Genomic DNA, 24,502 nt, shown 5'->3' with positions numbered 1-24,502 from the left:
TAGCAAATCCCCCCAGTGAGCGGGCTAGCAGCAGATGACATCCACAGGGGTCCAGCTGCGAGAGGCAAAGACGGGCTGAGGACCCCCCGAGTGCACAAATTTTGTGCACCGGCTCTAGGATATATATATATATATATAAAGCTGGCACAGAGGTGCAGCTCTCAACTATGAAGGGATTGGAGACTCAATATGTTAGCCCCATATCAGGAGGAGGCTGGAGACCAACAGGCAGTCACATGGGCAGAATGTGATTGAGCCTCAATAAAAATTCTGGACACCAAAGGCTTGGGTGAGCTTCCCTGGTTGACGACCCTTGGTGGGTATTGCCACACATGGTGGCTGGGAGAAGGTAATCCCTCTATGCTCCCCTGGGAGAGAACAGCCAGAAGCTCTGCATTTGGGCCCCTTCTAGACTCTGCCCTATGTGTCTCTTCCTTAGGTTAATGTATCCTTTCCCTGTAATAACTCATTCAGTGAGTTACACACACACACACACACACACACACACACACACACACACACACACTCAAGTTTCAACTCTTTTTATTTGAGGAGCCCACAGGCCTTCCTCTGAATTTTCTGACTGCCAACACAAAGAGGGAAATGCAACCAGCACAGATTTCACAATGTTCACACTTGAAGTCTAACTTGTTGCTCAAGAAACACATAATAACTGGTGATGATACCGGAGAGAATGGACTGCCATAATTAAATAACATATGTATGGGTCCTCATAAATAAACAATTCAATAAAAGAGAGACACGAAAATAAAAGCAACGACAGAGCAGACATCTCCTTTTAAAAGTATAATGTCATGAAATGTTCTTCTTGGTCCCTGGAAGTCTGTCATCTTTGACTTCATCTTTTTTTGTTGTTGTTAATCCTCACCTGAGGATATTTTTCCATTGATCTTTAGGGAGAGTGGAAGAAAGAGTGAAAGACAGAGAGAAACATCAATGTGAGAGAAACACATTGATTGGTTGCCTCCTACATAAGCCCCCACCAGAGCCTGGGCTGGGGAGGAGCCTATAACCAAGGTACATGCCTGTGACCTGAATCAAACCCAGGACCCTTTGGTCTGGAAGCCGATGCTCTATCCACTGAGCCAAACCAGCTAGGGCATCTTTGACATCATCTTTTAAAATGCTGACTCACTTTCCTCTCTTCCAACTCCTTCTCGTGGGTGATAAACTATCTTAATTATGATGTAGAAAATATAAAAAATACTTATTAGGAAGATACAGAAAATGAATGAATTTATCTACTTGAGAGTAATAATAAGGATCCATTTCCCTTGGTAGTACTTGTATCATCTATGTAACTTTTTAAAAAAAGAGAATGTTTTATTATTTTGCTCTTTGAGAAGATTATATAAATTATTAATCCAAATACATGACAGAGATGTAAGAACTTTTTTTTATCCTCACCTGAGGATATGCTTCCATTGATTTCAGAGAAAGAGAAAGGAAGAGGGAGAGAGTGAAACATCAATCAGTCGCCTCCTGCACATGCCCAGACCAGGAATTGAACTTTCAATCTAGGTATGTGCCCTGACCGGAATCAAACTCACAACCTTTTTGTTGTATGGGACGATGCTCCTACCAACTGAGCCACCCGGCCAGGGCAATGCCCAGCCTGTAAGCCTTGTGCATGCTGGGACCATTGTTTCTCTCTTGAACCATGTAGCACAGGCCTGGCACTTAGAAGGAACTTAATTTGTTAACTTTTTTTAAAATAAAAAACTTGTAAGTTGACATTAGCAAATTTCACTTAAGTTTTAGAAGAACTCAATTGGCCCACACATTTTAATGCTAACTTATGGGGGAGGGGAAATCTAGTGGGAACCCTTTCCTAAAAGGGGTCTGATAGCTTTGGATTGTACATATATGAGTAATATTTTGATTTGTTATATTTCTATAAAGCCTTAGAATGGGCTCAGTGTCCAGAAGAATATCCTCTAGAGTACAGAGAGAAAGACAGACTTTTCATTTCTAGTTTTCTTTCTATCAATGAGACAAAATGTAACCCAGCCTTAGCAATTCAAGTTGCCCACAAATGCTGGCTGTGCCCCAGAAGTTAAACGCAAATGCTCTAAATTGTACTAAATTAAAAATGATTGCTTTGCCTTAACAGAGTAGGTAACAATAAGGGGAAAGAACATTTATCTTAAAATTTATGTCTATGTCCCCAGTTATCAAAAGACAAGAGATTTGTTTTCTTTTTCTTTTAGGCTGTAGAATGGGAAAAATCTGTTTCTTTAAAGGAAGTCAGTTGGTGTACATTTCATTCATTAAGAAGGTGAGGGAGAAAGACAATCCAGGAATCATAGAATGACTGGATTTTCACCAATAGGTGGGACTAGCAGGAGTCCACCCCAAAGTGTGAACCTGTGAAATCCAGCTCACCCGGTTTCTCCTGTCTGTTTCAGGTCTGTCCTGGGAGAGGCGAGTTGGACAGTGACCTGTAACAATCAGAGATGGGGGCAGGGCCTGGACTTCATGGAGAAGACTGTGAAATCAGAATGAATGGGTGGGCTAAGTGTGCCCAGAGCAGGTTTTGTCCTTTCAATATACAATGATGTTATTTGTATATTAGAAACAACATCGGGCAATTTTGCCTTTTTTGGTAAAGTTTTCCTGGGCGATATTTCTTAAACTGGGCATCAGAGTAATATGAAAATCAAAGCAGAAGGAAACACTGGAACATGAATCCACATGTCCACTTTGAAAATCCAATATTTCTATAACTAAACATGATGCATGGAGACCACTTAACTTCACAGATCCTGAGGTCTACCCCTTCCACCATCACTGTGGTATGGTACATAACCCCTCTGTTTAGAAACTACCATCTCCTCACACCCTTACGCACCATGGGCCAGTAGGATGGTACCAGAAGAGAATCCCAATGGAGAACCACGTGCACTTACTTTGGTAACACGAGAATCTGCACGATAAAGATGCAGAAGAAAATGAGGCAAGCACAGGTCACGTAATATTTGAACGCTGGCAGTGCCGTGGCTCGGTACTAAGGGGGAGAAGGAGGAAACTGTGAGTGGCAGTTCAGTAAGAGAAGGGCTGAAGCAGTCATCTAGCAGCCTAACTCTACCCAGTTCATGCATCACACTCCTACATTATAGACTGTGGCACAAATGAGCTGAGGACGATGGCTGTTCATCCCCGGCAATGAGTACTTCCTCCCTCCAAATGAGCTGTAACTTCCAAAGACCGTGACTTATATAAGCCGGCATGTTCAGAAACCCATTTAAAGGTAACTGAATCAATCACTCCATCAAGGAGAGAGAGCACCTGACAAGTGAGTGACTGATGGACCAGTGAACTGAGTGAACTGTGCGGGAGCCCTGGTTCCCTTGTTGCCCAGTTATTTGGGGAAAGCAAATAAATTTTCACATAATATTTCACTTTTGAATGCTACTGAGGAAATGTAATTTCCTCCTTCAATTTACTAGATTTAGTCTTTTATTTTGTTATTTATTTTAGTGCTACTTAGAGGTAATGTGTAAATTTACAAGCTAGAGAAGCCCGGCGGGCTTTGTCTAGGTCCACATTCATTCTGTTTGCTTGTCTGAGCCTGGCTGATGGACATTCTTTCCACTTGTCACGCGGCTTTCGATCCCGCCCAGGACTGTACACTGACCAGTGTAGCTGCCCACCTGGGACTGCCCCTGCCTGAGTTATGCAGGAAAAACGACAGCCAAAGTTGCAGCTGAGACTATACTGCTTCTCAAAAGAGTTTTATAATAAAATGAAAGGAAATAAAGTTTCTGTGGCAATGCTATTGAGACCCCGGGACAATACTGGCAGGCTGCATTAGCTATATCTGCACAGACTGCTCCCCAAGTTATGGGAAGTTATAGTATGAATTGCTGGGGTTTTAGCCACTGGGGTTTTAGTGAGGGATGCTGGATCTCTGGGTGGTGAATTGAAGTTTCTCTTCCTTGCTACCTTGTATCCTTCCTGCAGGGCTGAAGAGCAGGCTGGTGATAGATGGACAAAAAGCAAGCTTAAATCTCAATGCTCTCTCAACCTCGCCTGAAAGTTGGCCTCTGCAAATATGTCCTCATGGGCAATGTCAGCAAAAGTGGCATTTTAAAACGACGATCACCTTCTATTTGCTAGAATGTTTTTCTGATGAATTTTGTGACTTACTAGCCGGGATAATTTACATGTTGATGAAGGAGCTACATTAGCAAAAGCGCAGAAATGTGATTACATTCTACGCATTCAATTACATCCTTATCTTTTCCCTTCTGCTGGGCTTTGTGCAGAGCTATGAGTTATAGAATTAATAAAGGAGATGAACTTCTACCAGGAAGGGACTACTTTACCATTTACACATTAAGTAACCATCAGTATGTGTTAAAGTTATTCAAGGAAAAAATGGTCAGAATAATAGTAATGAATTATATAAAATATCAATTTGGTAAACAATCTGTAGTCAATATGTTGACTTAGAAGCAGACAATTGATCTTCTTGACCACTAGTAAAAAAAGAAAATTCTGGTGTAACTGCATAATCCAACCCTGATGAATTTTGGGAGAAATTTTGGTATTTGATTTTTTTCTGTTCAATATCCATAAAACAATGAACTGAATTCCCTTAATAGCATTTTAAATACAGTAGCTTTTGTTCAAACTAAGACTGTAATTACATGGTTGGATAATAAAAATCGCCTCTAACTTGTTCCTTTTTTGTATCAACACAAAACAAAAGGCAAATCAAATAAAGCTGACCTAGAGCAGTTGTCCTTTCCTTTCTATAATAATTATTTAATTCATTTTAGAAAATCCATGTTAAACTTGACATGTAAAAATTAAATGTCTGCTTATTATGTGTGCCTGAAATAGCTCTTATTTTATGAGTCATAATGTGAAAGTATTGAGATGCAACAAAACCTAAAAGTTTGAGGTTCCTAATTCTCCCAAACACGTTGACTGTAAATCTCATATTTTTGTCAAAAAGTTAAAATTATTTGTGCAAAGTCACTGTAAATTTATCAGGAAGAATTTGTTTAGATCACGCTCCTTTCTTTAAGCTCCCAATCTCAGATGTGTTCCAGACATCATATACCACCAGGAGTATTGAGAATGATGACTAGCCAGAGATGAAGCTTGGTTCCAAGAACTATGACAAAACAATATATGCATGGAAGAATTATAGAAAAGGTAGAAAGAGTTGGATATAGCTAGAGGCAGTTTAAATGTCACAAGTAAGAAAAAACACGAGTATAATTTCATGAAGAAATTTGAAAAACTAAAATGTCATAAAAAATGATTGATTTTAAAGAAAAATATAGCTTACCTCTTTTTCCAGTATTTTATTGTAGAAAAGCAATGAGATTCTCTGAATGTCTTCGGACTTGAGCCATTGCCTAGAAATAAAAAGGGCAGACATCATAAAACCAAACCTCCAACCAAACATCTGGAACTGCTTTTAAAAAAGTGACTTGCATTCTTCTTTCTTTACTGTAAATCATCCAAAATTGAATATTTTAAAAAAGGTACAATGCCAAATAACTGGATATGGAATCCACAAATATAATATTCCTATTCACACTGCCCTCCTTGGAAAATTTGATATTAACAACCATCTGTTGTACCAGCTTGAAACTCAAGTTAGCCTAATTAAATAACTAGGGATTCAAGTACATTATTAAATGTGTTCCCTGATGTTTTACTGAAATCACATGGTAGTGTCATGTCCTGAAGCATTTGGTCCACAGAGAAGCACTGTATTTCTGCGTTTATACCAAGCAACACATCACAGAACGTCAAACCCATTTAGAGTCCTTTCAAGTTCTGGGCAAGGAGATTTTGCTTCTTTTACCCTTACTGAAAATACTTTCATTGTTATGCTATGTTTTGTTTTCTTTATAATATTTTTTTCAATTAAATACATATAATTACAGTTGACATACAATATTATATTAGTTTCAGGTGTGCGACTAGTGATTAGACATTTACATAACTTATGAAGTGGTCCCTATGATAAATCTAGTACCCATCTGACATCACACATAGTTATTAACATATTATTGACTATATTCCCTATGATGTACTTCACATCCCCTTGACTATTGTAACTACCAATTTGTACTTCTTAATCCCTACACCTTTTTCACCCATCCCTCAAACCCTCTTCCATTTGGCAACCATCAAAGTGTTCTCTGTATCTATGAGTCTGTTTCTGTTCTGTTTGTTCATTTATTTCATTTTTTAGATTTCACATATAAGTAAAATCATCGTTATGGTTTTTTTATTTCTATAAAATAAAAATAGTATTTGAACATGTTTTACAAAAATATCAGTTGAAAATACTAATATAAGAATCAAGCAGTTCAGATCACTAATATTATGTTAACATAAACACATGTGAATAAATACATACATGTCACTCAGATGTTAAAAGAATAAAAATTATATGGAAGTATGCATGCTTACTCATTGATTGACTCACAAAATCTATCTTAAGAAAGTAGTTGAAATAGAGAAAGAGTTTAATGAAAGAACTTTTCATTGGAATGCTCTATATAATCACAAGATAAGCAGAGACACCAGACATATGACCAAGCAAGCCGGGTGCGCAGTGCCTGATATAATCATGCATTTGGCCATAAAATTAACATATATTTTCTGAAAAAAAGTTAAGTAAGAAAAAAATTGAAATGTGTGCATCAAGAAAAATATCTAAAAATAAACACCAATAATGACCAACTGGCTTGAGTCATTAACTGATGAATTTATATTTCTCCTGTCCTAACTTCTCTTAAATATGTTAATAATTACAAATATAATAACCTGAATTATAATGAATATGCATAGATATGTATATTTCTACAAGTATATATAACCTTAGGTCTACATCTATATCTATATATAGGAAGAGAGAACATATACATATATGAAAACATTAGAGATAAAATCCTATATAATAAAGAGCTAATATGCAAATGGTTGCCACACCCTCATGCCATCATGCCTTAATGGCTCAGACACTCAACACTGGGGAGAGAGGAAGGTGGACCAGCCCGGCACAAATGAGCTTGAGATAGAGGAATGGGGACCAGCCAGGCTGCGGCCTGGGAGAGGGACAAGCCGCCCACCCCGCCCGGGCGCCAGTGGCTGCACCTGTGCCTATGGCCTGGGAGAGGGACAAGCCATCTGCCCCATTGTCCTGGGTGCCAGTGCCTGCAGCCCAGGAGAGGGACAAGCTGCCCGCCCTGTGGTCCCGAGAACCAGTGGCTGAGTCTGCGGATGTGGCCCGGGAGAGGGACAAACCGCATGCCCTGCAGTCCCGGGCACCTGCGGCTGTGGCCCAGGAGAAGTTGCCCAGGCAAAGCAGCCTGCCCACGGTCTCCTGCAGCTGCAACTGGCCCAGGTCCTGGGTGCCTGTGGCTGGCCAGAGGGAGGGAAGCCCAGGTCCTGGGTGCCTGTGACTGGCTGGAGGAGGGGATCCTGGGTCCCGGGTGTGGGGCGAGGCATAGGCAGTTAGGGGTGATCAGGTCAGCAGGGGAGCAGTTAGGGGTGATTAGGCTGGTATGGGAGCAGTTAGGGGCGATCAGGCAGGCAGGCAGAGGGGTTAGGGGCGATCAGGCAGGCAGGTGAGCGGTTAGGAGCCAGCAGTCCCGGATTGTGAGAGGCAGTTGGACATCCCCCAAGGGGTCCCGGATTGGAGAGGGTGTAGGCTGGGCTGAGGGACGCACCCCCCACCCCATGCACGAATTTCGTGCACTGGGCCTCTAGTATTTTACATAAAATTCCAAAAAAATTACATCTGTTCAAACAAAAAACAATTCACATGAATTTATTAATATAGAACTTTCCAATCCATTGTGCATCTGCCTATGGATTTGGACTCCTTGAGAGGCATTCGGGAAATAAAGGGTGAAGGCCTTTGAGGATCCAGGAGAAAAGGCCAGGTGAACTGTTATACTTTATCCAGTAATCAGTCACTTATTGATTTCAGGTTAGGGCCCCTAAGTGTACATGAGGTCTCAGATTTGCGTTAACGACAAGTTACCCCTGGAGACCCCTGAGGAGGGACATCTCCAGGTCTATGTGGATATGCTGTGCCCGGAACCCCTGGAGAGTTAGGAAGACTCTCATGGTGCCGACCATGATGAGTGTGAATGTCCCACAAGACTCAACGACAAGCCTTGCACTTTCAGTCGGGGCACAGAAGTCAGTAATGTGTCCCAGAACAATCACCATTAAAACTGGGAACTATATATAACAATACTTAAAAAATATGTATTTTTATTGGTTTTAGAGATGAAGGGAGAAAGGGAGAGAGAAATAGAAAATCAATGATGAGGGAGAATCATTGATCGGCTGCCTTCCGTGTGCCCCTCACTGGGGATCGAGCCCATAACCGGGCACGTGCCCCGACGGGGAATAGAACTGTGACCTCCTGGTCCATAGGTTGATGCTCAACCACTGAACTATGCTGACCAGGCAATAATAATTTTTGATTCAAGGGTATAATCTTTAGATTCAGGGAAACAGACATATTTGGCAATTCTTATTATTACATTAGCTGCAGAAATATGTAATTGCCCTCTTTTATGAGACTAATTGTAGGAATCAAAGGTTGGTTAATATAGAAAAAGGACAGAAAATAAAATTTAGATACATTTTTACTGTACTCATTTCCAGAACTGTGTACTAATGAAACTATGAATCATGTATACAGGTAGCTTATTAAAAGTTTTTTCTTTATTGAGAAACATCTAACTTAAAAATAGTCCTGAATTATATAAGCTTGGAAATAAAATGAGTGAAATTTATAAAGGGGAAATAAAACCAGCTCATCATTAAGTTGCAAAGCCCCCTAATTCCAGTCCAGATTTCAGTTACCTATCTGTCTGTGTCCTGTAGGTAGCAGGAAGTGCTCAAGACCAGGTTTCTCTTTCCTTGTGTCACTGAGTTTTGTAAGCCATGAACACTGGACTGATACTTGAGCAAATGACTTAATTCAAGCCACACGTTGCATTTAGGGCACATAAAGGATCTTTAGGCAGGTGTTAATTCATTGTGCCAGTATATCTGAATTACAACTGTAGCCCGACCAAGATACTTTATTGGGTATATAGTCAATTACACACACACACACACACACACACACACACACACACACGCACAATCATGTAATTTTCTCATAAACCCTATAAATATTTTAAAATAAATACTTAAAATGAACAATGTAGAAGAAGCACACAGTTTGCAAAGACATGCAGCTTAATTTTGGAGGCAGAGTTCTAGGTGAAAATCATTTACATTTTTCAAGAGTCAACTTTCATGATAAAAATTAGTCCGGTTTCCATAAGGATGGAAACTTTTCCATGGAGCTTTTCATTTGGACCTCCTGATGTTTACACTACAACTTAATTCAACAAACATTTATTGAATGCACATGCACCTGGTGTGGTTTCAGAGGCTGATGGATGTGACTGTTCTGTCCAGGCCATGAATGCCACTACTTTCTTTAATTTTTTAAGGCATTTCTAGGACCATTTAAAACTACAACAGCAATTCATAGACTGAATAGACATTCATAGAATTTATAGACTTCATAGACTGAACAATATTGTGCCCCCACCTCAGAAAAACCTGGTCTTCTTCAAATTGCCCTCATGAATTCAATTTCTAATGCATAACACTCTTCCACAATTTGGAACATGGGTAGCTCCATGTTCTCTGGTTTTGCATGGGAATAAATGCATTCTGAATGAATAGTGCTACTTACTATAACTTAAAGTTTTCCCCACAAGGAATTCCTATTGATCTTTCATATGACCTCCTGAACACATTTTGCTATGATTTTTCTCTCCATGTTTACATCTCATGCTTTTTATTAGTAATTTACTTGAAGAGTGTTTATTAGGCAGGAAATAAATCTTTTTAAATAATAGGGTTTGAAATATCATCTCTGAAATTATCAGGATGAATGATAATTAAAGATTAAGAAGAACTCACTTTTGTGCATTAATGCCATCAATTGCTTGAATCATCCTTTCATTCAATTCTTCTTCAAATCGTTTCTTTTGTGACTTGGTTCTAGATGAAAAAGGAAATGCAATGGGTAAGAATCTTATTACTAAACTAAACATTAACCCAATTTTTCTATGATGCCAAAACCTCTGTTTAATTCTGTTAAACAAGTAAAAAGAATGATTCCATGAACAGCCTTTTCTTTATTAACAGCAGCCACTCTATGAATCGACAGAACTGACTTGAGTTTTTGGTGCAGTAAAATGTGGCCTTACTTCACTTAGAGTGAAATTTTTCTTGGTAATCAAAAGCAACACTGAAGGATAGGTGGTTGGTGTTGGAGATGAAAGAACTTTTTGTCCTACAAGACACATTAGCCCTTGACTGGTTGCCTTTATAAACTTTAGTTTATGACAGAACACACTGGCTTGGAAATTCCCCTGCAAAAATTCAGTTTAGTTGACAAAATAGTTATTCCTTGTTCATGTTTTCATTGGTCTGTTTTCAAGAATTTGAAGAACTACAGTCTTTTTTAGGCATATCAAAGCTTATTTGTATGTATTTAAATGTCCCTCAGTGTTTGAAAGCGCAATTCACAGAAAACCCCACTTATATTTGCAGACCACTCACTTGGTGGTGGAAGCAAATAACCTTCAGCTGTAATATGCTTTGTAAATAAATTAAGCCAAAATCATAGTGAGTTTCACAAGGTTAATTTGACAATTAGCATGAGAAAACCAAAACAATAAATGTTTTAAAAAGTTAAGCACCTGCAAAGAACGAAAACACAGGCTGGCCCTCGCCAACTGGCCTGCACCAGCCTGTGCCTAAGTCTAGGTGTGACAGGTCCCTGAGTGGGATGGTTCTGGTTGGTTAAATTACCGATTGAATAGACTTTCTATTCTGTAATAAAAATAACACTTTTATGAGTTCAGAACTGCCTCTAGATATAGACAAGAAAAGCCAATCAATATGCAATGTCAGAGTTATCTGTAATTAATCTCATGGAATCATCATTAATGAGATGATGGGCATTGCAATTCCATCAGCATCTGTGGATTTGTGTCTTCAAGTCCTGTCTTCTTTAAACAGGCCAAGGACAGTCTTGGTTCAAAACCAGAATAATATTAAGTGACCCAGATGCAGATACAGTGTCAAGAGGTATTGACATGTCATATTCCAAACTGCTTGAAGAAGACAAATTATTTATCTTTTCTTTTTTTTTTAAAGCCAGGAATTTTAGCAATCATCTAGTCTGGCTAATTCTCATTTACAGGGAGGAGCTATCTTCACTTTAGACTTTTTGTTTTGTTTTTAATCATCCCTTCACTGGACTTGAGTTTCTTGACTTCAATTTGGTGCTTTCTTTTTCTCAAAATCTCTCTAAGTCCAAGAAGAAACAGTTGTAGGTCCTTGAATTCACAGAAAAACAAAATCCTTCAATATTATGCCTGTGGCTAACAATGGCATTGCCTTCGTGAATCTGTTTTGGGATTAGCTTGGGCAATGCCTGTACAGTGGTCAATGCAGTAAGCATGGCACATGCAGTGGTCAATAAATGCATATGATTTTTCACCTTTGTATTCACTAATTATCTGGACAAAAATTACTAACCTACAGACAGTGTTCTTGCTTCTGTAATTTGGTGACTTCTGCTAGGGAAATAATAATACCGCTAGGTCTCATAATCTACCCACCAGGAGTTCTTAACTTGCCAACCAGGGCTTTGTTCCTTTGACTTTCAGCATTTCTGATCTTCCAGTCCTTGCTTCTGCCTCTGGTCCTTACCGATGGCCTCCCCATTGCTCATTGTCCCCAACCCCTCTTTCTTTCCAATTTCTCTCCATTATTTCTCCCGAGCTCCTTCTCTAACCTGTCCCACCCTCACACTAGGGCTTTTATATCTAAGGAGACATGGAGGAGGTTGTGTGTTAGCTCAGATGATGCCTCAATAGCAGGTGACATTGCCTCATGGCCAGGCTGTAGGCTCAGAGAGGTTTTATGATGTAGGCCATGTGACAAAGCCAGGGTGTTCGAGGGAAGCCCAGGTAAGGCTGGTTTGAAAGTCTATCTCCATGAGGCCCTTAGGGTCACCAGAGATCACCCACCACAGAGGCAAGGGGAACAGACATGGAGGGAACAGTGAGGAGCGCAGGCTTTGGCACCACAGAGTCAGGACACACATCCTGGCCTCACCTCTGCCAGCTGCCTGACTCTGGGCATTCGCTTAACCCCCTGCACCTCAGTGTCTTCCCTTCTTAAAGGATAATGGCCATAGGGTCTGTCTTGGAAGAATACTAAGGACGAAATCAGATTTTCCACATGCTTAGTCCAGATACAATAATAGCTTTTGATCACTGTCTTCCAGATAGCACTCATCCCAGAAGACACTGCCCACATAACCCTGGTGGTCCACTAGGCATTTCCTGCTGTCATTTCTGAAAACAGGTTCTTGCAGCACAATTTCAGGGAGGGGCAGATAGACAACAGAAGAGACATGGAGAATAAAGTGAAAGGATGGTCACAAAATTTCTGTGCACAGTTGCTTGCAGACCTGCTAGTGCCTGCTTGGCCGGAAGAGTCACACACCCTCAAGGTATGCTATGGGGTCCATGATATTCCTTAAATTGGCTGGGGTTCTCTTTAATGTGGCACTTGTCACTTCAAACATAACGCCTCAAAGGCCCAAGAACCCAATTATCCCTGTAACGGAGGGCTATGGGTGTTCTATCTCAACGTTAAAATTTCAAATGTTACACAAAATATAAAGTAGAGCTCATTACAACCAAGTCACCTAGAGGGATTCTGGGGTGATGTGCACTCCTTGCCATGCTTTGCAGGGAATGATCTACCTAATTGTGTTTACTTTTTACTTGGATACAATGTGTTTTCTGTAAGAATAAACTCACTTCTTTGTGGGGAAAAAAAAGACTGGCTTGAGTTTTGGGCCTTCCATGAATTATCCTACTTACTTCAATAAGAAATACTTCATCCCCAAATCAATACTACAGTATAATTCCAACTCCCAAAGCTAGAGGAATGTGGAAATAAAAGATATTAGTGCCTGTAGTTCTACCATGGGTGGTGACTGGGGCCTGGAGACATGTGTGGGAAGTTTTTTTCCCCTTTTTAGAGAGGTTGGGCAGCCCTACTTTTTACCATAGAAAAGCTAGACTTCTTTTGCTTTTATCTCTAAGATTCAAAACAGAAAAATGTAATTTTAAGGACCATACTCATTTTAAGAAAATTCCATTTTTTGCTACATATTAATATCAGGAAGAATCATTTTAAGAAAATAATTTCAAGTTCTACAGTGATTACCAGGTGGTGTTTTCTTTTTCCCCTCTCTTAATTCTAATAACATGATACTAATAATCCTATTTTTAGAAGCTTGAGAGCAATTTAATAGGGCTCTTCATAAGTAGCTGCTATTTTAGAAGAAGTAGCCTTCAAAATTACTATAATTGATGACAAATTACTTTCATAAATAAATAAAAAGTGAGCTTTTAAAAATTAGAAAATGGAACATATACCATACCTTAAGGTGCGATTTTGAAAATTGTGCTGGCCCATTGGTACATCCTATAAAAAAAAGATATTAGTTGCCAAAAATATACTTTTAAAATAGCATTGCGATGATAACTATGTAAAACATATTTCTTCTTTTATCATGAGAAATTTCAGTTAGGTAACATATAATTACCCATGTGGAACAAAGACTTAACTATAAATGTAAAGTAAGATTAAAAACTCAGTTTATATTTAAAATGTTGGTGTCGTCTATAAACTGTGGATGTCAAAAGTATCAGACTGGTTGTCGGGATTTTTAACATTTACATCTTAATATTCAAAGATATGATTTCAAACAATGGCCTACAGAAAAATCATTATTAGAGTTATGTAAACAGCTTACAATCATTTGAAATTGTAGTTTGGCATCAGAAAAATATTTAAAAGTGCTTTACAACATAAACATAACCACAAAGTCTATAGTCAATCCTTATCATTAAACTGTGAAGAAATGGTGCCTTTGGTTAAGAATGTGTATTGGGGGGACCACTTTGTAAAGTATATGACTGTCTAACCACTATGCTGTATACCTGAAACTAATACAGGATCTTATTGAATGTAAACTGTAATTGAAAAATAAAGATTTGACATATGAGTGCTGGGAGTTCCTGAAAACAGAATGAGAGGAAGACACCAGTCAGGGTTTATCAATGGGACACCCACTGTTAATGTTCAATAGTAGACCTAAAAAACCACAAGATTCATCGTTATACAGTTATAGTGGAAATTAAAATCGAAACAAAATGGTTCTAAAGAAACTTCTCTTTGCTGCTTTATCTCCAAGGTTAGTGTAAGAAATGTGTTAAGGGAATACATTTACCTAGGAAAAGGTAAAGCATTAAAAAAAAACACAAAACTAAACTCCAAGTTTTCTTATATAAAGTAGAATAATACATTATTCACCAGCTCTATCAATGTTGAACCAAGAATCAATGGAGCTCTGCATAGGGGATTGGATAAAAGAATTAACTTCTGGCAATGACAACTGTTCAATCCTGGGATGTATTAATAAGAAGGATTATTAATCATTTCTGAAAGTGAGTAGGAACACAGCTAAGTAACCATCATATGGGCTTCATGTGTTAAACAAAGCCTTGGAATTTTCTTAAGATATCCTATCTTGCTGCTAAAGCAGCCCCTAGGCTCTGTATCTGTGACTAGTGAAACCAGCCAGTTAAGAAAATTGAGTTTGTTCAGGAGGTCCCTCTGATTTCATAAACAACTTCCGGAAGCTTAAAGCACTAGACCTTGCAACATTCCCTTGAAGGAGGCATCTTCACTAACATAACAGATTAAAGTCAGGTGAAATATTTCCTGTGGTCCCATGATGAGATAATGAGGGAGACAGGCACTGTTGAGTCCTGGGACAATAAGACTGATGAGAAATAAACAACCATAACAATATCAATAACACCTGGACAATAATGTTTTCACAGGTATACATAAGAAACAGCACAGAAAATCATGTTCTAATATTTATACATGATTCTAATTTCTTGAAAACCAACCAACCAACTTCTGATGAACAACAAACACAATGAGAAATATGGTTATTAGCCATTAGCATTAATAATAAATGTAGCATTGAGGTAAAATTATCCAAATTATTATTTTTCATAAGAGTGATAAAAGCATCGACTCTCACTGACAACTTGATACTAGCATCTTAGGATGCTTTTCCTCTAACAGCTCTGAATGCTAAAAGGCCCCAGATGCTCCAGGCCCTCCTCTTTTGATCTCTTCTCTTCTTGATAATTCCATCCAGCTCCATGGCTTTAAATACCATCTAAAACCTGACCCCTCTCACATTCACATCTCCAGCTTGGGCCTCTTCCCTGGGTTCTAGACTTGCACATCCAGCTGCCAACTTCCTAGCTGCACTTAGATTCTAAAAGGCACATTGATTTGAAGATGTCCATTAGCAAAGTTTTGGTTTTTCCATTTTAAATCTTTTGATTTTCCTATAGCATTTGTCATCGCAGTTAATGTCATCATCATTCTTCCAGCTGTGCCGCTAAAAGAAGTGTGAATTCATCTTTGATCCTCGTTTTCACACATATCCACTCCACCAAGTCTGATTTGCTCTACATTCAAAATAGACCCTGAATTTGCTTCTCACTGTATACACTACTAAAATATTAGCATAAGTGAGCATAATTCTCACTTGGTCCCCTGCACTCTTGCTCCGTTATTGCAAAGCACATTCTACCATGCCCGTTCCTTACTTAAGATCCTCTAGTGACCTCCCACTATACTTACTAGTAGAGTGAATTAAACACAGTTACCTTAGTGCATCTCAGCCTGATTGTTTGCTCATTGTTGATGACACTACAGCCACACAGGATCCTCTCTGACCACATTCATTTCCATCTTAGAACCACTGAATTTATTGTTCTGCCACCTCCTTTCCTAATTTCCTCCTCTCCTTCTCTGAGACGTCCCCAGCCATCCTACCGAGAGTAATCACCCATGCACTCTCATGAACATCGCTCCATTTTATCTTTATCATGGCCTTCTGCAGCTCCTAAGATGATCATGTTCCTTTGTTTTCTACTTATATTTTCTCTCTTCCCAATAGAATACAAACTCCTCTAGGACTTGTCCTGGTGGTCTCCTTTACTGATGGTCTGGTAGGTCATAGTCTTCTGTCAAGCCACATTCATTTTTTAGTTTGAAAAAGAACAAGGGAAGTTGAGAGGAGAAACATAACCAAGTCAAACAAGAATGCTGAGCCCTACCTGTAGTGCCTGTAGTACCTGTAGGGCCAGTTTGCATTGTTCTTCCATTATCTTTGGAAGATAAATGTTGGTGTGTCGTGACATGCTGGGAAGTTTGGGACACAGGAAGACTGGAAATGCCCACTTTCACCTGACAACCTGGTATGTTTCTTCTCAGAAGTAATGGAAAATACATAACATTCCATTTCCTTTATTTATCCCAACTCCATCGCTATTAGAGTTAATTTTACTCAGAGATCATGTTAAAATCTAAAGATACCATTGGGGTTAGTCTAAGTGCTTAATTATATTTATTTCTCTCTCCTCTATTCTTTATTTTTTCTATCTGCATTGCAGCCATCTTATTGAAAATGTCCCTGTTGTAAAGAACCTTGAGACTTTATTCTCTGATGGAAGTTGGAGTGATATAAACAAGGAACTACAACAATAGAATGTACATTGCTGCTGCCACAGCCTGAATATTTGGGTGATGAAAAGACCATCTTAATAATGCTGCTCAAACTCCAAGGACATTATGCCTCCACTTGTTCTTTTATTAAGATGCTCAGGTTTTCTACTGAATGATGGCAAAAACAAAGCACAAAACACAAACCTGGATTTTCAAAAAAGTTCAACTGTATTCAGTTGCTACGGTCAGTTGTCAATAATGCAGTCTTAGGGTTATAAAGTTCTGATGCAAAATCGCTCTGGGTTAAAAGCCCTAGCAATGTGGGGTTGGCACTCATTCATATCCTAATAGCTATTTTTAAGGGGCCTCTCCGAGAAGTCAGAGATGGTAAACTTGCTTCATTTTAAGTTATTTTGGCAGGCGATGCCTTTTGGTTTGGGGAACAAGCCTTCATTTAGCGCTAAGATGCTTTGGAACGTGGAGGACATACCGTGGTGCTGATCTTGCCGTTCTCTGTGGTCATGCTGTCTCTGTGGTGCAGGTGTGCAAAGGGCTTGGCCGCCCCCCAGGACTCCAGGTACCGGGTCATGCGCACAGAGGCCCTCATCTTGGCTCCATCGAGGGTGTGACGAGTTCTGAAGAGGTGCTGGGGACTCCGTCGTTCTCCCTTGGGGTGAGGAACTAATCATTACACTTGGCATGGGAAAGCTGCACAACCTCTCCTTCCTGCTCCACCCCATCAAGAAGTTTCCCTTGACTAAGCATCTTCCTCTAACATCACCCCTTCACCTCTATGGCTTCTACCCTCACTCCTTCAGTGCTACTGGCAGGCAGTGTTATAAGCTGTTTGAGCTGAGTCATTTTTTTTCCCCAGGCAGCAAAAGTTACCTGTAATTTAAACTTAGGAAAATAGCCATTTTAATAAACATTTTTATAAAGTAAATTTTTAAACAGATATGCTGATCTGTTCTAACTTTTTCTTGATGGTGAGTTTCACTAAAGTGACAGGAATAGAGATTGAAGCTATTTTCTAATGCTAAATGGTCTTACCTACCCATGATTTGGTGTTCTTTGCCGGAACACAATGTTTTCATGTTCTATTTTTTGCCTTTTCCTTATGGTACCCCCTCCCCCCATCATCCCACAGTTTTTCCTGCTTGTCACAATGAACTAAAGTTTGCCACCAAAGGTAAACCTAGGGTCTGAAGGAGACCACCATGTGTAGATATCCACACATCCACACACTTGATCCTGTTGACTTTATGATACTGGTTTTGACAGTTTAGGAGTGTTTCTTGCTTATTTTTGCACCATTTAAAGCTGTGTGATTTAGGATAAGTTACATAAACACTCAGAGTCCTGGAATCTGAATCTTTAAATAGCAATAACATTCATTTGGCAGGAGTTGAGAGGCTAAAGGACATGAGGGCTCTAAGGCCCTCATTCTGGAGGACATGTGGCGTGAACAGAGGAGGAGTCGGGTCCCAGCCTTCTGGATGGGTGGGAAGGTCTTCCAGTAACAGAGGGTGGTACTGTATGAAAGTTAAACGTGTCTGTATACACCTGTCCTCGCACAAATATATATGTGATACTTTATTGTTAATATTTTAGAAATTCCTTCTTTTCCCTTTTCTTATATGTTTATCCTATTTCATCTCATTAGATTTTTTTTTTATCATCTGAGGGCCTAAGCAAAATATTTCTCTTTAATTTCCCATCTGTCAGGCTGCTCCCAGAAGCACCACAAATTAACATATACATTGACTAACAATACAACCCTGTCACAGAGAGCAATTATTTCAATTGTTTCTTTAATAAATAAATTTAAATGCATTATTTAAAACACATTCCATAATTAAAATGCCATATGCATTTAAAGCTATTTTAGAGGCAAAGACTTACTTAACTGAAACACGTACTTATACAAGTAATTTGCTCCTCTGCCTTTTAATCACAGAAGTCATAGGCCAATTACAGTATAGACTCTTTATAATACTGACCTTGGGGTTGATTACAAAGTAGGTTTTCACCAGGTGCTGCTTTAAATATGGGTCCCTGATGTCACCATCCCCTTCCTCCACTTTGTAAGCTCCATTCAGATGCTCCAGGGTGACAGAAGAAATATGGACACGTCTGAAATTCCATTTAAAACCACAGTCAAGATAGAGAAGGAGGGAGATTATTTCTGTGACTTCAGTAATGAAGGGAAGGCTGTATGTTCTTGGGAAAAGGGACTGTGATAAGGCTGACAGTCTATTAACCAGGGCTTTAGAAAGATGCTTCTGGAGGTCAGGAGCTACTCCTACTTGGCGGTCTCTGCACTCACAGAACTTTGTCTGGTGGGTGTGGTGAATAACAGCAAAGAAAGCTGGAGCATAAAGAATTTTTGTAAATAAGGATATTTTCTGAAATGCCTGCCAGAGGCATTTTAGAAAGCATGCTGATCTGTATACAAATAGGAGTTTTCTTTCTCAAAATTTGCTCTCATTTTTCTCTAAATTAAAGTACTTGCATTGGAAACCTCTTGTCTGAAATACACTCTAACCAGAGGCAGATGCCATAGTTTTCTCATTTTAATAGTACTGGTTTCAGAGGTCACCAATAATAGAGAAATGCCATGTCTGCACTGCAGTATAAAACATCTTCAACTTACGTCCCTATTCATACATTTGCAAATAAGTAAAAGTCTATAATTTAGAATCTGATATCCACAGTCTTTAACCACGGGTCACGGGGGTGGTGGAATTGGGACTTGACAGGTCATGTTTATCTGATTAATGTAAGAGGCTGTAGGACATGAATACCATAGAAATCATCCAACAATGAGAAGTAAGTTATTAACCTTCTGACCTATCATTTCTAACCATGCAGCCAACTTAAAGAGAGAAATCCAACGTCAGGCCTTACCCTGGGACCCCTCCAGCTTCCATGTGATTGGCCAAGGTAACGTCATGCGACCACACATCGTACTGCCACTTCTGCAGGCCAATCACGCCGCAGAGGACATTCCCGGAGTGCACTCCCACGCGCATGTTGATATCAACGCCAGTAGCATCTCTCACTTTCCTAAAAAGAAGGAAACTTACATCACCATCCAGGAACAGCCTCCCCTTCCTTTAACTCTTGGCCAATTTTCAGGGCATGTTATTACTCAGAATTTCTCAGACTGTTGGAAATATTGTCACGAATTCTTCTGTAGCAGATTACTGCCTTGAGCCAGAAAATGGTTTTTCTTTCTGATTATCCTTCTTCACCCTCTTCCAACCCCCACCCCCCCAACTTGCCCTCTGGTAATCATCATACTGTTGTCTGTGTCTATCCCTTCAACTTTGTCACCCAATCCCCCCAACGCTTTCCTTCTAACAGCTGTTAAAAATACCTTAGGACACTGTCTTCAACTCATTAACAGAGACAAATGAAAAATTTCCTTTAAGGGAAAATGCTTGGCAATGCTTATTTATTTCTGCCAGCTAAGTACATTAATCAATTAAAATGTTATTGTAAAAGAAGCATACAGGAAGGTATCCCTAGTTACCCGGAGAGAATCACCCCCAGAGGCTATGTGAAAAGAAACAATGATGTTGGTTGCAACACAGCAAAGAGGAAGGGTTACCAGGTGTGGCTGCAGTAAATGAAACTTAAATGGCTCAAAAAGACTAGGCATAGATGTCATGCTTAAATGGTAAAATGACACCATTGGTGTATGCTAAAAATGATAAAAAGAAACAAACCTACAGTGTAAAAATAAATAGCCTCCTGAAAAAAAAATAGCAAGTTATTCCCTTCCCATCCCTTCTCTTCCTTTCTTTCCCTGCCCTTCCTCTCACTCTATCTTCTTTTATGGTACACCGCCCCCCACCAAAGACAACAAACAATGCAGGCCATCCAAACCCTTCATTCCTGCCCACAGGGAGAGCCAGAACATTTACATAATGTAGAAGATCTGCCCCTGACACTCTGCCCTCCATCAGCGAAGAGTGCTATGGCAGCCCAGGCCCTGTATGGTCCTCACCTCTGGGTCTTTGCTCATGATGATTCCTCTCTCTGCTCCCCACTCCCCTGAGGCTCCTTTCTCTGACAGGGTGTGGGTGTCACAGGGCCAGTCTGCATTGTTCTTCCATCTGTGGCTTAGGCATGACCTTCTCCTCATCCAGGAAGGCTTTCTGGTTGATATAGGAACCCTCCCTAGGTCCTCCAACCTCCCAGAGCTCAGCTAACACCCCCATTTGTGTTGACATCTGCTCTCAGAGTGTCAGCCCCGGGAAGACACAGACCTTGTCCAAATGGTTTGTATACCCATGAGTGGGTTCAGGGCCTGGGGCAATGTAGACACTCAATACAAGATGCAAGTTTATTACTTGACCTGGGTCATCTTGGAAGAATTTACTTTGTTTCATCTTTGGGAGATAAATAATTTGTTGTAGAACCCATAATTGCTCTTAAGATTTTATCTCGTGGAGAGAGAACAGTTCCAACCACGTGGCATTTCTGAACCGAAACATGGTCAGCAGAGAGCCGGGAGGGCATAAAAAGGGAAGGCGAGGCGCTCTACAATGGCCATTGTGACAGAATTGACTGGTTGATGATTTGACTCTTTAAAATAGTCTCCAAGTCCTATGTATCTTTTGTAGAAAAAATGAGTTGGTCGAAGGTTCAAATGAATTCACTGACCAAGTGTTTTAATGCATGCAGATGCAATTTATGTGATCTATAGAAAAATGTTGAAGCAATTGCTTAAAACTTGCAACAGCAGTAGACACATTTTCTAGTTTAAGAGGAACCTTAATGACTTACAACATCAGGATCCTGAATATCACTTCCTTGATTAAGAACAGTTTGCATTCTCATGACAGGAAAAAAAAACACCGCTCTCTAAGCCTTGGGAACATTCCAAAACTGCAGCTGAAGTGCTTCCGCCATGGGGCCTCGGCAAACCGGGGACGAGAGCTGAGTAAGTGAGTGTGGATCCACACACGGAGGGGAAAACACAGGCAAACGTTCACAGACCCATGTTTCTGGTTCCTGTGACAAACCCTGAGATGATCTGGCAACATTCCGATGCCAAGTGTGTGCTTTCTCCTCACCATCTTAAAAATTTAAAATTCCTTTATTCTTCCTCACCTTATGCTTTAATAAATAGGAATGAAATGCTTGCCCTGGCATGTGAGAGAGAACAAAGAATTCCTGAAATTGGCTGCGATGCCCTTTATTGGGGGGTGTAACAAAACAACCTATTAAGGATCACTTTGTGAGCTGTATAAGGAGCCAAATAGGTGACATATAACTGAAACCACACAGAGCTGAGAATTGTTGACTAGCTGAAGTAGTTTTGGGCTGTGTTTGTATATTAATTGCTGCCTGGTGATAAAACTACTTTCTTTCTTACAATTTATATGTAGCCATATTATCTGTCAGAAATCATGAGGGATCCTAAGAGTGCAGTTTCCCTAAGATCAGAGAAGATATTTAAATTTTTAAAAATCACTTTTGAAAAAACCCAAAGTTGTCCTTTTCCATAGATTTCTAACTCAGTTTTGCAAAAAATCTAAGACTAAAAATAATAATACAAAATACTCAGAGAAGTCATACTTTGGATCAAGTTACTCACATACCAGTAAATGGGTCTCTGCATGTTTACATTTATTTTATTTTTATTTATTTATTTATTATTGATTTATTTTTAATCTCTTTATTGATTAAGTTATTACATATGTGTCCTTTTCCCACATTACCGCCCCCCCCATCCCTGCATGTTTACATTTAAATGTACAATAATGCATTTAATGCCAGTAGACTGATAAATACAGATAGTGGCATCTGAGAACTGCAGCTAAAATTATTAAACTGTTTAAAGAAGATCTTACTAAGCATTACACTTACTTTATGGCTTCACACATATCCAGTCCCATTTTCACACAATTTTTGGCATGGTTGGGGAGTGATATTGGGAGTCCAGACACACAGTAGTAGCAATCTCCTAAAATTTTTATTCTCATACATTCATTCTCCTGGAAGAAAAAAAATCACAGAATTTCAGTTGCATTAAAGCACTTATATGAGAATTTAAATTTGCAGAATATCATCAAGAGCTAATCCTACTGACAGAGTGAGTAGGATTCATGGGGAGAGAAATGAGAACAAGTTGGGTTTCTTTTCACTACCCATCAAGAATGAGCCACCATCACTCACATGCCCATTTGCCAAAGTAGGAGAAGAAGGGAAAGGGAATGAAAGGGGAAACAGAGAATGTTCTGGAAATATTTCTACTTAATACTAGCAGAGGAATATACAGACAGGTCATTCTCCTTAGTGTAAACATCCCCAAACATTGATGCTAAAATGAAACATTCTATGCAGAATAGAATCTTCCAGGGCAGAAAACGATGACCAGAACGTCACTGGAATTAAAATCGATGTCATTCCCTACTATGCTCACAGTCTTTGTTTATATTAAAGGTTCTTACCTGCAGACATGTAGCTTCTGATATACATTTCCATCATATAATAAAGCACCATTCATTACTGTCAAGTAATTTAAAACAATTCTGCCCTGGCTGGGTAACTCAGTTGGTTAGAGCATTGTCCCAGTACGCTAAGGTTGCAGGTTAGATCCCGGGTCAGGGCATATACAAGAATCAACCAATGAATGCATAAATAAATAGAATAATAAATCTCTCTCTCTCCCAACACTTTTCTTTCTCTCTAAAATCAACCAATAAAAATAAATAAAACAATTCTGACAGATTCAACCAGTTAACTATAAAGTTAGACTAACTCATCGTTTTTCTTGTCTGGGTTGTTTTTATAATATGGATATCAACTTCATTCATATGCATCAATCTTACACTTACTTCTAATCTTTGCATCTAGCTTATAGACTCTTCACTAAAATAAAAAAGTCCAAAACCAAAACCAAACACATATTTTCTTTTCCTTCCTAACACTAACTCAGACTTATGTATAAATTGAACAAATTTGAAATAATAAAACGAATATAAAATTTTTTTTGTTCTGAAGCATATTATAGGTTTATAGAAGATTTTTCATAATTCTTTCCTTGTCTAATGGAGAGTGGGTATACTTTGATGCTTATCTACAGAACTATAGATGGCATGCTAGTAATTCCTGATAACAGTATCCTAAGTAATAAAAAGGCAAACAAATATTTTTTGATAAGGCTACCCTCTCATATTTCCTGCATAGATATTCTCAATCTAGAATACAGAAATCTGGAATATTAAGCATAGTGAATTCTTGACACACTTATCGAAGATTAGTTGACCATATATGCCTGGGTTTATTTCTAAGCCCTCTATTCTATTTTATTGGCCTATATGTGTGTTTTTATGCCAGTATCACACTGTTTTGATTGCTTTAGCTTTGTAATATGTTTTGAAGTAAAAAAGTGTGCTGCCTTTAGCTCTGTTTTTCTGTAGTTTATTATTATTATCGTTATCGATTTCAGAGAGAGGAAAGGAGAGAGAAAATGTTTTATCAATATTCCCACCACAAATTCTAACAGTTCCAATAAATAAGGTTTAATATGGTTTTAGATCACTTGTCATCATTCCTTCTCTATAAAACTTCTTATAAATGAACATATAAACAGCAACTACTGAACTTGTTTTTTTCTTGAATGGCACAAGGATCAATGAATAAAAGTGAGACAATAGTAAACAAAGGGCTTAGGGAGAAGTTATGCATCCTACTTTAGGGGTTCTTTTAGGATGCTTCTTAACAATGAGAATACATGACAGTTACAACATGATAGTTATAACTAGATGAGAGGAAACCA

At 39.1% G+C, this 24,502-nt stretch overlaps 1 protein-coding gene across 21 annotated transcripts in view; it reads right to left on the bottom strand.

Annotated features, from left to right (window-relative positions):
* ADCY2 (adenylate cyclase 2) overlaps positions 1-24,502 on the bottom strand; it is a 275,450-nt gene that overhangs the window by 66,588 nt on the left and 184,360 nt on the right. For all 21 annotated transcript variants that reach the window (XM_023752137.1, XM_023752078.1, XM_023752080.1 and 18 more), the window contains 8 exons: positions 22,588-22,715; positions 19,615-19,773; positions 18,708-18,840; positions 17,198-17,374; positions 13,550-13,593; positions 9,997-10,077; positions 5,324-5,393; positions 2,931-3,028 (listed from right to left, as the gene is read on the bottom strand). In XM_023752137.1, coding sequence (XP_023607905.1) covers positions 2,931-3,028; positions 5,324-5,393; positions 9,997-10,077; positions 13,550-13,593; positions 17,198-17,374; positions 18,708-18,840; positions 19,615-19,773; positions 22,588-22,715 — 890 coding nt within the window. The remainder of the gene's footprint in view (positions 1-2,930; positions 3,029-5,323; positions 5,394-9,996; positions 10,078-13,549; positions 13,594-17,197; positions 17,375-18,707; positions 18,841-19,614; positions 19,774-22,587; positions 22,716-24,502) is intronic.

This window comes from Myotis lucifugus, unplaced genomic scaffold, assembly GCF_000147115.1.
Source record: "Myotis lucifugus unplaced genomic scaffold, Myoluc2.0 scaffold_0, whole genome shotgun sequence".
In the NCBI taxonomy this organism is placed as follows: domain Eukaryota; kingdom Metazoa; phylum Chordata; class Mammalia; order Chiroptera; family Vespertilionidae; genus Myotis; species Myotis lucifugus.
This window is presented reverse-complemented; position numbering and strand designations above follow the sequence as displayed.